The sequence below is a fragment of the Amblyomma americanum genome, chromosome 6 (assembly GCF_052857255.1).
Source record: "Amblyomma americanum isolate KBUSLIRL-KWMA chromosome 6, ASM5285725v1, whole genome shotgun sequence".
NCBI classification, from domain to species: Eukaryota; Metazoa; Arthropoda; class Arachnida; order Ixodida; family Ixodidae; genus Amblyomma; species Amblyomma americanum.
Genome location: NC_135502.1, coordinates 82,183,271 through 82,197,905, shown reverse-complemented (window position 1 = coordinate 82,197,905; position 14,635 = coordinate 82,183,271). Strand labels below are relative to the sequence as shown.

Sequence of the window (14,635 nt, the reverse complement as noted above, 5' to 3'; positions counted from 1 at the left end):
CAACGCCGAGGCATATTGAGGAAACAAAGACGATGTATTTACAGAAAGCAGTAATGGTTTGCGAAGAAAAAAAAAACTGGGTATACACTCGTGCTTCAGCAGGGCGAGGTGAAACTTGTGAGGATCATCGCTTGTGGACACCGCTGGCCGACGAGCGATCCTCCTTGTAAAGTCCGCGGTATTTGTCTCTTTAGTAGCCTGCGCTTTGACTTAGCAGGTTGGCGTAGAATTCTGTGAAGGATTTGACCACAGTTGCTCTGAAAAAGAAGAAAATCAAATTGGTCTTGCACGTTGTGTCAGCGCGTAGCGTGTTCAAGAAAGGCGGAGCGAAGCTGCGGTTGGCTGCCGGCACTAACTTGACTCTTTCGAAAGCAACTGCGTAGGCGAGGCGGAGCACGGTGGCCCGTTTTATAGGCGACCTATATGCGCGCCGTAATCTTAAAACGAGCGAGAAAGTGCTCTCTGCGATAGATGCTTGAGAAATTACGTTCCGTATGTGTGGAAGTATGACCGCGTGCTTGACTTCATTTATTTTTTTTTGAGCACGCAAGCCACGCTTTAGCGACACACGCAAGGACGCGGCCGGAATCGTGACTTGGCTTTAGCAACGTTTTCGTAGATAACTTGGATGATTTATGTAATTAGGGAAGCAGAAACCACATCGTTTTGCATGCTTATACAGTACGTTGGGTTCGCAGTAATATCAGTGCAGCTGCAAGCTTAAAACGGATATCCAAGGACATCGAACCTACTCTTTCGGCTTCAATGTGCGCGAGGACATTAGAATACTGGGTGTCGATTACGGATGAAGTTGAAATGAGACCTTCGGACTCTGTCGTATGCACGTTGACAGTCTTGTTAATGGCAGGGAACTTCAGTCCATTAGGAAAAACTAGTTTCTATTGGCAGGCATGGATAATGCATCAAGTGAAACACATGCATTCGGCCTGATTCCTTTGTAGAAGAGCCGAGGCCACTGAGGTTTGTGCAGGGTTTTGAGGATAGATCGATGGTTCGTAGTTAGCTACGCATTTTAAAGTGGAAATTGAAGAAGGCATTGCGTCGCTAGTGGCAGGCCACTGAAAAGTTAACTTTTACGAGTCAGTGAACTAGCTAGATGCAGTGGAAGGGCCGCGATAAGCTGCGAAGGATGCGGCCTCCTGTCAAGACTGATTTCAGCCAGTGACGTTAAAAGAGAAAGCTACACACAAGTGTTTGTGAAACTTTACAAGTCGTTGCGCGCATTGTAACTCGAGTTTACCATCACTCTTAAAGCACGGCACAGGCTTGCATACCAGTGGCAACACTTTCACGTGGTCGGATTCGCGAGCTTCTCCTCTTGCTTTTACGAAATTTAATTACACGGATGACTTTTTTCGGCTGTTATTGAGCAGTGTAGCGCAGGAGAGGAAATTTCAATGTTACACGCTTGCTGAACAGTCTCCGGGCTTAATGGTTTGCGTTGGACATAGCGCACCGAGGTGATTTCTTTCGTTCTATTCACCCTGAGATTCGGAGCTTCAGGGGTACCATACTGCCCATAGGTTGCTTAGGTTGCTTTTCAGCAACCTATGGGGCCCGGAGACTTTTGATCTCGGCGGCTGATATTGCGGTGTAAAATTCTCCCCACTTTCTTCGTGCCGAGTAAAGGTCTTTAGCTGCTGTTTTGTTCAAGCCACTTGGTTGTTTCCAGCATGTTTCCGAAACACATCCTAGCATTTCTCGTCAACTGGCGGGCGTTCGGCTCTTATTGAAGCACGTTTTCGATGGAGTTAAGCTTATCGACCACACCGCGTGGGGGCGGAATGACTGCCGAGCCGTGCGGCGGCGCCATAGCTGCTGCATTTAGTGTCCTCGCAGCTTCGGACACTGAGACTGGGGTGCGGCCTCGACTAATGAAAAACGCTGTACACGTAACAGAGTACACTGGAGTTCCGGGTTGTGCATCCTGGTTAAATGTAAGGATAGAGAGGTGCACCATAGGGGGGGTCACCATTTCCCCCGTTTAAGTTTAATCTTAGGCCTGCTCGTCCCAGAAACATTCGTAGCCTGCATTCTTTTCTGCTTGTGATATAAGAAGGGCCACAGTCGTACGCCGAGAAAGAGCCGATCAGTGTTTTTGTTTGAATTTAAGTGCTGAATTCTCTCTAAGGCCATAGCTGCATGCTGGGGTGTTTGAACTTGAATATACTGAAACAAAAATACTAGAAATTTTGAAAGGTCAGGAACAGCTGGACTGTTCGCATTCAACTTCAGCAAGCACTTATTTTTTGACGTTTTCCAGCGCCGCTAGCGTATATAATTGCTTTCGCCAGACAGGAGGACCGTCATGGCGAGAGCAGGGAGGCTTGCGTAAACAATGCAGTCATTCTAACTGCTGTTTTTTTTTGATCGGCCCGAGAGACAATGTCCAAATTTGCTGCGTTCTAAAACAACTCTGACAGGAAGAGAGTAGGAGTGCTCGCCTGAACATGACAGGTCCGGAGTTTCCGGCCGGCGCTTTCCAGTTGAGCGTGGCCGCCTTCTTGTTCCGGTTGTTCTCGTGCGTGATGGCCGAGCACTGCGGGATCACGTGGGTTCCCGGGCCGCCCAGGAACTCGCCGATCACCTCCCGCGTCTGCGGGTTGAAGCCTTGCACGATAAAGCCCTTGAAGGACGGGCCACTCGTCGTCACAGTCACTGGGAAAGACGGGATAAAAGGAGCAGAGAGGTCAAAATAGCAGTTTGCAGTCATCTGGAAGAAACTTTGAAGCAAATGATGTTGCACTTACTGTACCTACAGGCAGCACGTGCAGAGAAAAAAAGTTGGTAGTGTGGAGGGGGAGAGGACGCAGGAAGACTTATTAAGGCTTTCTGTACTGCCTATAAAATCTATATGTGGGCGAAAGCAGAATTTATTAATACTAACCATCACACTTACGCGCTGTATGTGGACAAATCCGAGAACTATGCTAGGGGTAATAGCTGCTTTACGAAATCGAAACAATAAGTGCTGCTTTTTCCGTCTGCGTTTATGCTCTTTGTGGAAAGCTGCAGGCGTTGGTCAACTGCAGCGAGAAAGCAGATTCTATTCCTTCCATATCGTCTGTATATCTCTGTACTACAGTATGCACCTAACACCAGTAGATTTTATCCGATGTTTGCTAATACTATACCCAAACGATACCGTTCTGGCTTGTAATACATACTGCGATAAATTATATTTATGCGTGCTAATAAGCAGCTGGATGTTGTATGAATCTACGTGCGGGCCCAACCTTGCAAAGCCACGCAGACAGCTTCTCCACCCGAGCCGCACCCAGCCCTGCAATCCGCGGCCGCTTGTAACTGGACCACACCCAAACGTGCGCCAGGGCGTACGCTAGATTTATTAGATCCTAAGCGTAATTGCGAGACGACCAGGGTGCGCATAGCGCGTTCCAAAACCGTGAGAGTACGTTGGGCTGAAATGGGAGTGACAACGTGCTTTGGGCTCCTGCGTAGTACAGCGCGTGGCGGGCAGCAGAGCCATGAGGTTCTGCGCATTTCAAGTCTAGTGGTTAACGAAGCGGCTTCAGAAAATCATTACACGCATGGTTTAATCGATCTTTCGGGTCTTGAGTGTGGTGACCCATACAGCGGAAGCTAAGCATGGGGATGCTGGATATACCCGTGACGATGTCCCCGGGGTTGTAGTGTGCCTTGGACTGGACCACGGCGAACGGGGACGTGGGGTTTGGCAGAGCGGCTGTGGTGCCATGCCGGGGCATGAAGGAATCGCAGGATCCCACCGGTGCGCCGTCGGGGAAGGCCCGCGTCACCCCGACCACGAGCAGCACGACCACCAGGGGCGCCGCCAGCTTCATCTTGCCGAAACACGTGTGCACGCGCTTGCTACGAGGAGGGAAGTGCAATGTGGTGACACTGTCAGTGCACAGCAAACGCTTTCATTTGGAGCTGAAACATTGAAAGCGGTGTTTTTTTTGTTCGCAAGAAACAGTGTGTACAAGCCTCCAGTGCAGTAATAAAACACACTGGCGCGTCGCTCGCATGTTGCTTTCAAAAGAATAACGGATTGTTGGGTGAGTTGGTGCATGATGAAAGTTCACAGGGGCGAAACTAAGCCAGCACACTAAAGAACATGACACATGCACGCATTACCGACTGTCAAATGAACAGTTGGTAGTGCGCGCATGTGTCGTGCTCTTTATTGTGCCGTCTTAGTGGCGCCGCTGTTCACTTGCGGCGCTTTCATAACTAAGTGAAACCTCACATAACTGATACTGAGGAAGCGTGCACAACTGATCAGCCAGACCATCGCCTCCTGCAGGTATGCTTTCATTGCTAGCCGCATTCCTCACTTTTGAAATGATCCGCCTTGGACATCTTTGTTGGTTTACTTGGAGCGCTGGGGTGTCACTTAGAGGGGGCGGTGGTTTACATTATAGCCCATCGTGGGTGCTGGCCAGTCTCGGCCCTAACAGCGCATGCGCCTCGTTCATCGATAAAAAAACAAAACATGTTTATCTCGAGAACGTTACGAGAAGTTCTGCTGAACAGAACGAAAGCCATACGCTGGGCCGCCAAAGCAAACACTGAAACTTGCACAACCGTCATTGTATAGGAGAAAGGAGCTGGACCAGTATAGGAGGTATTCACGTGACGCCTAAGGCGCCATTTAGCAATACAGCAGGGGGCGATAAGCCGATAAGCAAATGGGCCATACTGCATGCGCCAGAAAATGGCGTAAAATGCGACGTCGGTGCATACCACCTTGTTTGGTTTGGTTTATGGGGTTTTACGTCCCAAAGCAACTCATGCTATGAGGGACGCCGTAGTGGAGGGCTCCGGAAATTTCGACCACCTGGGGTTCTTTAACGGGCATTGAGATCGCACAGTACATGGGCCTCTAAAATTTCGCCTCCATCGAAATTCGACCGCCGCGGCCGGGATCGAGCCCGCGTCTTTCGGGTCAGCAGCCGAGCGCCGTAACCACAGAGCCACCGCGGGGGCCGCAAACCGCCTTGTTTCTCGAATTCGGTTCTATTCTGACCCTAGCGGTTAGTTATAGCTGGGTGGATTGAAAAAATTAGCAGACTGTTTAGCATTGCTAAGCGCGGAATATCGTGTAGTAGCACTAGTTACGGTGCACACTTCAGGTCTTTAAGTGCTAAAGGCATTTTACTTAAAGGTCTTTACCACATAAACCTTCTACACAAAGGCCTTCACCCGGACGGCATCTACCGTGAAGGCATTCAACCTAAAGGCCTTTCACCTATAGGAATTTGACCTAGAGGCCTTTATCAGAAAGGCCTTTGACCTAAAGCCTTTATCTTGAAGGAATTTACCTCTAAGGCCTTCAACCCGGTGGTCAGGTGGGCCGCCTGTCACAAAGCAGACTACAGGGACGTACGTGTGCCCGAAATCAGAAAATGTGCCCAGTAGTGCTGCCGCACTAGAACACGTATTCGCCACAAAAGACGATAGCATGTGCTGGCCCCACAACCCTCGCAAGTGCAGGGCGTATGACGGCAGCGACCAACTATCGCTAGCAGATTTACCGTTGTTTTTCAGGACACAAATAATCAAAGGCGGGCACGCAATGTAGTGCACGATAGTGATGTAGTGCAAAGCGCGCAGGTCGGCGGCAACGCATCGGCCGTGCTGCGTACGTGCATAGAGCTCTTTGCACGACACTGTTCTGGAGCAAGGAGCTCTTCTTCACCGACCGCGGAGATCTTTCGTCACACCAGTTCTCAAAATCTTCACGATACCCATGGGCTAAAGTACACCGATTGGTTCGAAACTTGGTGGCTAGAAGAACGCCGCATTCGGGAGGTGGTTGGGCTATAAAGCATTGAGTTAGTATACTGACTCTGAAGGCACCCTAGATGTTAGTTGCCATGCCGCTTCCGACACACTGCCGGGCTATGCAGCGATCCTCAAAACGTGGTTATACTGGATAAGAAAAAGTTGTTAGGCCATCAATAGCTGACCGCCCAGTTTACAGGGATCCCTCTGTTTGCTAAACTGCAGAAACTGGCGGAAGGTCTCGCAGATATATATCTGAGTGTCATAACTAATGCGATAAAATAACTCCAACCTATCCGCAGGTGTGACGTCACGGGTGCGCAGATCACGGAGCTGGCCTAAGGTTGGCCACACTCCCAGGACATGACGGCTGTGGGCCACATCAGCAAACCACGGCGGACGTGGCAACACCGACGCACGTTATCGCCACGCCTCTACCTGTGCGTTATTGCAGGAGCTGGCTACATTTTTTGTTTTTGTTGGCGGCTGTAACTTCTCTTACCTCATAGCGGACGAAAAGAGAAGGCGACGCACTACTGATACCTTACTGATGCGTGCACACTATGTGTCTTTTGTTCTTTCAAGTCAACACGCAAGCCCGTTGTCCGGTATTGTGACTGCTGTAATATCCTACCTGACGTTACACTAGCCTGATTCGATGACTTTTGTGCCTCGGAATCGGTAGTTTTTTTTTATTTTGGATTATCAGTAATCCAATGTATTTCAGAAACTTGAGTGGGTTGCACTCCAGTGAGGCGAATGGAGGCGTAATACAGGCGTTAAATCAAACTAAGCGAGAAAAAACAGGCACTTAATGTCAGCATATATTTTTTGCACTATCTTGTGATGAGCCGACAATGTCCTAAATTTTTAAATTATCTGACTTATCTGGCCAACGTAGCAACGGCCGAGCGCGTGCGCTTCAGGGCTCCACAGTCCTCTTTGAGGCGATGAGGAAACTTAGTGCTTTTTTACACTCAACGCCCTCCCCCCCCCCCCCCCCCCCCTCCTTACCCGCCACCCGTCTTATATGTCATCTTTATCCCGGTTTTCTATATACGACACGTATAAGCCAGATTTTTTATCTCGATAGCCGGCTTCAGCTTCGTATGTCCGTATTTTATGTAAGGGTACCTTCTTCCTCGAAAGTCTGGTCGGTCCCCCATTCTCACGCATTCGCGTAACGACCGCGAAGCGAGATTTTCCTCTATGCGATATCTTTGGCCGCTTTAAATAGGGCGCAGTGTATAATGTCGTTGACCGTTGGGTAACGTAGCCTTTATAGAGACTCATTTTCTTCGGTACATCCCAAAGCTCTTTTCGCACTTTTGTTTGGTTCTCGTCCTTTCGCAACAACGTTCTCGACTTCCTTGAAACTGGAACGAGATACTACGCTCACGAAATGCGCGGACTAGCGTCTGGGTACTTGAGCTCTTAAATAAACTAGGGCTGTCTGTGAATTCGAGATATCTCGCGAATGGTGTTCATCTTCACTCGTTCACGAAAATTGTCAATGGTGTTTGAAAAGTCTTGCCCCTTTCACTTGTAAAAGTCATGAAATCTGAAAACTGAAAGAACATTTAGAAGCGAAAGTTCGACTACGATTTTGCGAACACACCTACAGTTCATTAGCAAGGCTGCGGCACATAATGTCTTCAACTGGCACACAGCTCTTGTCTCTGTTTTTTGTCCTCATCCATTACTGACTCCAGGAGCACCCGATTGCTATCAACATCATTGGATCTACAGCAGGCCTTCACGCATCTTCTCGACGCAGCCTTATTTAGATGCGTGAATGCATGTTTGTCTTTTCATTTTTCTTTTCAATGTCCAATAGCGCAATAAAGAAATGCAGTGCTTAATTAAATTTCTGTGGTACCAGTAAGGTGGATCATTTAGTTTTCGACTAGTAAGAGAAAATGTCACGTGGCGGCTCCAGATACTTTAATTATAATAAATGCTGATGAGAAATTTAGGGCTTCGATTTATATCGGCGTTTCTTTCAAGAATACCAGTAAAAATCTCTTTTCATAATAGATGAGATGGGGAATCTCCAGAACTCTGACTTGATGCATATATGCCACCAGAGTTCAGTTATACACGTTAAATTGTATGCGCACGAAAAAAGTTAGTGAGTACGACAACACGTACAGTCCCCATGTACCAGGCGGAAGAGCAAAGCGCTGAGTTCTGCTGATCTTCCCTTAGCGCAAACGAGTGGGGCTACGAGTCCTTGTGATTTCTTGCTTATTTGTCGAGATACGTGCAAGGACAACTGTCGCGTTTGCTCTCGGAGCAAATGGGATTTTCTCTTGTTGGTGCTTAAAGCTAGATAGAGCTCTCTGGGAACCCTACTGGCTACGAAAGAGCAAGAAAAAAAACAATAGTCGCAGCCTCTCTTCAAAGACGCAGCCTCGCTATTCGCCAACGACCCAGATGCGATAAATGTCGTCGCCTCCCGCGTTGAGGATCACGTACTTCATGCGAGGAAAAGCACGCCGCCCAGGCTGGGCTCAGCCGACCTTATCTCGGACCAGCGAACTCTCTAGATGGGCCGCCTCGGCAGGATACCAAACGTGCTGGACCTGGCCCGGTATTTGAGAAACCCTTTCAAAATTACTTTTCCTCGCCAGATTTAGAACGGATTAGAACGACCCGCATTGGCTTGCGCGTGGGCTAACAACCCAATGACGTCATGCCGGAAGTCTGGCGTTGCACAATTGGGTAGCTCCCCATCAGATATGCGAGGGCTTTTAGCGAAAATACAGCTCACTGGTTACGCTTTCTGATTTCCGCATACTGGGCTGGGAAAAAAAAAACGATTTAACCAGGGTGTACGTGTGCGCGTACCGGCTTAACCTCTTCAGGCTCCGCTGATTATTATGATTAAAAAGAGACATTTCTCCGCCTCATTAATATATTCAGGCATCAAAAAAGCCATTTCGTTCGTTTTCCTGCGCAAAGCACCAACGGTTAAGTCTTTAGTGACATGTAGAAAATTCCGCGCAAGGTGCCACAACGGTACGGAACTGTAACATCGAAATGACAGGGTCTGCCAGATAAATACGTTAGGGATAGTGAAATCACCTTCTCTTTAGAACGTGCACGTGAGGCTGCTAGAAATTTAAAAAATGAGAATAATGGTGGCAAGATTAGTCTGCGTGAAAAATAGTTGAGGACATGCTAGCAGGTTCACTATTTTGCCGAATATTGTTGATTGTTTTAGCTATTAGGTGTATATAAAAAAAACATGTACAACATAAAGCATGCTGAATTCTCCTACACTTGAGACAACAAAATCACGACTAGTTGTAGCACGGTAGTCGAGCTCGCTTTGTACAGAGCTGTGTACATAAGCCGCCGCGGTGGCGCAATCGTTATGGCGCTCGGCTGCTGACCCGAAAGACGAGGGTTCGATCCCGACCGCGGCGCTTGAAATTCTAGAGGCCCGTGTGCTGTGCGGCGTCAGTGCACGTTAAAGAACGCCACGTGGTCGAAATTTCCGGATCCCTTCACTGCGGCGTCCCTCATAGCCCGAGCCAGTTTGGGACGTCAAACCCCCGTCAACCAATGACCTGTGTACCTATAGAACCTTAAAGAGTTGAGTACTGCGACATTTCTTGGTGAACAAAAAACAAAGAGGAAGAAGGGTCGATAGACCAGAGAACCGGGATCTCTGAACTCGCAGTAATACTGTATTTCGATCGGTTAACCCGCATATGTATGCGCAAATATTGCGCAGAAGACGTATAGTTTACGCATTCCCTCGCTGCTCGGAGCAATACATCGGCCCAACCGGGAGACGCGGTACCAAAAAGTTAGGAACCATGCAAATAGTATTAAACAAAAATGGGCCCGCAGGATAAGAGCATGGCAGGTTTCTTGGCGTGCATTGTCGGGTTTTTCACTGTACACCGAAATTTAATAACGCTGGGATCATTAGAAAAAAGTAAGGACTGGGTCACGTGTGAAAATGCCGAATCCGAATGAATTGCGACAATAGGCCCGGGCTACCTGAGCTCAGCTTGTACTGCGCTGTTTGATCAGAGTTTATTAGACAGCGTTCTGCCGTTAAACCTGTGAACCGCTTGAAATAGAGTAATTATGGGAGCTCAGTGCTCGTACGTCTCTAATTCATCGGTCTCTCGTCCTATTTATTTTTCCTTTCCCGCTGCATTCAACAAGACATGTCGTTCCTACATGCCCAATTTGTCACCTCACTACTGTCGACATTTTCAGCGTTGCTGTTGACATAAACATCTTCATGTTCAGTTTTCCTCGCTGAATCTTGTCTTGAGGAATAAACGTCACCATTAACGAAAGTAGTGTCGCGAGCGTATTAAGATCTCCAGTCAACTGTGCCTTGCCGCGGCATTGTCACCGCTGGCTACGCTGTAGGAAATATATGAAAACCGTTGCGACAAAACTAAAGCGCACGTCCGCCGTTTGTCGATAAGCTGGTGGTGACATCTCCGATGAAAGGACCGTGCATTCAAAAAAACTAATGCCTCCTTGTCTCTCGTTTCTTATTTTGTGATCGGAAACCAGCACTGCTGACCTCTGTCATACACAGCCACAGGGCCGATTTTTTTTATGAAGCCAGTAACCCGCCACGGTGTCTCAGTGGTTAGCGCGCTCGGCCACTGATCCAAAGTTCCCGGGTTCGAACCCGACCACGGCGGCTGCGTTTTTATGGAGGCAAAACACTATGGCGCCCGTGTGCTGTGCGATGTCAGTGCACGTTAAAGATCCCCAGGTGGTCGAAATTATTCCGGAGCCCTCCACTACGGCACCTCTCTCTTCTCTTCTTTCACTCCCTCCTTTATCCCTTCCCTTACGGTGCGGTTCAGGTGTCCAACGATATATGAGACAGATACTGCGCCATTTCCTTTCCAGAAAACCTATTATTATTATTATTATTATTATTGTGAAGCCAAGTAGACGACGTGCTTCACAAAAACTCTAAAATGCATAGAGTTAGCATGGTTGCTAACTATTGCGCGTGTCAAACAGCGATTGAAAATTGCCGCTTCTTTTTGAATAACGTTGATAGCCCGGAGCTAGATAATTAACGTGTAACTTGACTTCACGCGGCATGAATTGGGGCCTCAGGAACCTAAGGACACCTTTTTACACAGTCTATGTGCAGGATTAATAATTACGTTACTAATGTCGGCATCATGATCGCTGCCATCAGGCTGACGACGTCCACAACAGAATAAACTCATCTGTCGTACTCCTTGAATTAATACAGTAATACACCAGTTGTGACTTATCTTCCCACGCAGTCCACTGCGGTATCATAAATGACCATCGGTTATCTGGTCTCCGGATTATTTTGACAGCTCACGTTCATCTCCTTCAATAATTCCGTTCGTTGTGAGCCAAACACCTGCTATTGTCTTGCGAATTTCACGCAATGCAAAATGATACTTATGCTTGACGGGTAGGGACTTCCAGCTGTTCTGCTTTTACGCTAGCCTGCCTATGCCGAGAAAGGCGCCGTAGTTAACAACCATGTGTCTCCGACATTACGCAGCCTGTACAGTCGTGAGCAATATAAGAGCGAGCAAACTTAGAGCAAAATTGCAAATTTACGGTTATTTCTCTACTACACTGGAGAATGACTTTTGGATGTTATACGGCAAGAGGAAAACTAGTTAGAAAACAGAAAAAAACTGTGTATATCGCACATAATTATGTAGTAACCAACAAATGAATGATCAAAACGTGTTTCTTCTTATACAGCCTACGACTGTACATGCTTTTTTGTTTGAAGCAGTCTGTTCAAAGAGAGCATCAGCATCTCGTAAGGCATTACTGATTCGTCTTTTTGTTTGCACCGCGGTGGCTCAGTGGTTATGGCGCTCGGCTGCTTGGCCCGAAAGACGCGGGTTCGATCCCGGCCGCGGCGGTCGAATTTCGATGGAGGCGAAATTTTAGAAGCCCGTGTACTGTGCGTTGTCAGTGCACGTTAAAGAACCTCAGGTGGTAGAAATTTCCGGATCCCTCCACTACGGCGTCCCTCATAGCCTGAGTCGCTTTGGGACGTTAAACCCTCACAAATCAAATCAAGTTTTGTTTGCATATTTATTAAAGTAGCCGTAGCGGGCTGTATCCGACACGCTATGTTGCTTTCGATTTCGTCGACTTAGAAGCTCTGCCCAACTCTATTCGCAGAAACAAATTCCTCACAACTAGCGGGCTCACAGTGAGAGGCAGCCTTTAGTATATGCCCTCTCATAAAAGACGATTAAAATATATTTTTCGGGGGGGGGGGGGGGGGTAATTCCAGGCCTGTATTTTAACTTTTGCCCAAATGCTCCGTGGCTGTAGTTTGGTAAGGATAGGTTGTTGGAACGTCACACACACAAAAAAGACTAAAGAATGTTGTTATTTCCCGGTTTTGTTATGCAAGACGAGCGGAGGACAGTTTACGAGCGAATAACCGGAAAGACGATAAAAAAGTCGTAACTCCTGTACTCATAGCTTTTCTAGGATATCGCTAGCGTTAGCCACTGCTGAACTGGGCCTGTCCCAGTAACTTGCGGAACGATAGCCGTGCCGGAAGAAAAGAGAGAAATACCATGGGCGACAAAGGAACTGCGCTGTTCACGTAGCACTTTTCAGGGGCCGGTCACGGAAGTGCGCCCGCTCCGATCTCAGTAGGACTGGCTCGGCAGATCTAAACGGGCATCAATAGCAGGCTACAGGTTCCAGTTTCCCTATCAGATTTGTTCACGCTTGCGTTGCTTTCAGGAACTGAAAGATGAGCACCGTACATGGTATGGGTATCTGATACTGGCGATCGTCAGACGTGGTCGGTGTTAATCTGTGTTGGCATTGAGGGAAAGGCGAACTTTTCTATCAGAACACTGTTGGCCGTCTGGTTATCCAGATAAGGTGAACGTCCCTGGCTGGGCTCAAATGTGTGAATTTCTTATATTTTTTTTTGCGAAGAAATTTCCTCCAGACAAGACATCCTATTTGTGTATTTTTTTCCGCTAATTGCTTTTTACCAACCGTCGTGTTTTAGGCTTTCCTGGTACGTGTGGCTGTGGCGCCTTATTCAGTGACCTCCGAATGTGACATAATCGTCGAAATATGCCGCTGTCTTAACAAACGTGTTCATTGCTTGAGACAAGCTTTTGTGCGGAGTAAAGTTAACTTACCTAATGAAGGTAACCGCTCAGCAGAGAATATTAGTCGCACGGCCGTGTCCCTAAGTACTTCAGAACATTGATGTACGGCCCAAACATTAAAATCCGGCTGCGGTTACATTGTGCATTGAAATTCGACGTTACGCCTGTTAGGAAAACCTCCCCCCCCCCCCCTTTTTTTTTCCTAGTCTTGCTTTAAACTCGTGCTGCTGAAGGACGCGGTAACATGTCACGCTTAAAGCGGGCAACAGACGTCGAGCTTCACAGAAACGTAAGTGCGAGTCGTGTTATGTGTCAGTTCTGAGAGGCGCTTATAAGAGCGCGCTCTAATTGTATGCCAACACTGTTGCAGTTATGGTCCACTTACAATTTCGGTAGAATTTGGCTTAAACGCACTGCAGGGGTTTTTGCCAAATAAAAGTAAAAAGCTGTTCAAGTAAAGGGGTTGTCAAGTGTCAATGCTGAACCCTTTTCCTCCACGGCGGCCGAGAAACGACAGCCTTCTAACTACTCTCACCAACTTCAGGCGCACGTTAGTTTAGCGCCCGTCTCCTAAACCTAGGTCAGTTCTATCGAACCCTACGATTTTCAATTCTTCAAGAAAACAAAATATCGGCCACATCTTTCAGTTCAACAGAAGGAGGCGGCAGTGTTCCAAGCCTCGAATTTTAGAAAAAAAAAGAAACACGGGGTGTTCGAGAGCCTGGGTTCTCGTACGAGACTCAAATCGAGAAAAGGAAGCGCTCTCCTCAGCGCGCGTAGTCGGAGGCAGCGACGCATCGCCGCCTCGATGCTGGTACTCACGCGCTTGGCAGGTCCGATCCCGCTGCTCCCGCGTTGGCGGAGTCCGATGCGCGAATGACCCGAGAGCCGAAACGTCCCTCCTCCCTCAAGCGGCGGAGGCGGCGGCCCTGTTGTTCCACATGGGCCGTCCAAGGACTGGTCGAGCCACTTCTATACACCCGCGAAGCGCCGTAGCACGCGCGCGTGTGTGTGTGTGCGGCTTTCCTCGCGAGCGGTCCCGGATTGTGTCGACACGCTTAAAGTCACACTTTCATCGCTGACCGAATCTTTGTCTTTGTTTGCTTCCTCCTCCTCCTTACCTCGCTACTTTCCAATTCCAAGTAGGTTGCAGACGCCGCGTGCTGTTCCCGCGCCCTTGCAGGCTTTGCAGCGCTCGCCACCGTTATCGGCCGCAGTGAAATCCAGCCGAGCCTCAGGCAGTGTCTTCTCGCATCCTCGCCTGTCTTTAAATGCAGTGGCTCGGTGCCTCCTTCACACGGGGGGAAAGGGATGGGGTACTATAGCGACCGAACGAACTCGAAAGTGTTTCTCGGGGGTTAAGGACACAAAGGGATAAGGAGGCTATTGTGACTTCTCGTATTGTGCTGCCGTGTTCGTGTCAGGAGCAGTGCCAACACAGCCGACGCGAATTACTACTGTATGCAGCAAATCATCAACGAACGCCTTCCACTGCGTAGCTTATTTTTCGGTTTGTTTGTTTTTTACAACCAAAGCCCGAAAGAGGCAGTAGAGTGAGCTCGAGAATTCTGAACGTTATATGGTTTAACTGGCAAGACGTCAAGTTGCCTTTCAAAAATGAGAATAGACGTAAGTTATGATCACGCAGCCAGGTGATATTCAATATGAACAAATTTGAGTAATCGAAGTCTCTATTTACCCGC

The 14,635-nt window shown here is 48.2% G+C and overlaps 1 protein-coding gene across 1 annotated transcript; it reads right to left on the bottom strand.

The window, feature by feature from the left end:
• Positions 1 to 13: 13 nt before the first annotated feature.
• LOC144093797 (putative defense protein) lies at positions 14 to 13,953 on the bottom strand. Its single transcript, XM_077627500.1, has 4 exons — positions 13,755 to 13,953; positions 3,650 to 3,873; positions 2,466 to 2,679; positions 14 to 257 (listed from the first exon to the last, which is right to left on the bottom strand). The coding sequence occupies exons 2-4, from the start codon at positions 3,843 to 3,845 to the stop codon at positions 191 to 193; spliced, it is 477 nt and encodes a 158-aa protein (XP_077483626.1). The 5' UTR covers positions 3,846 to 3,873; positions 13,755 to 13,953; the 3' UTR covers positions 14 to 190.
• Positions 13,954 to 14,635: the final 682 nt, after the last annotated feature.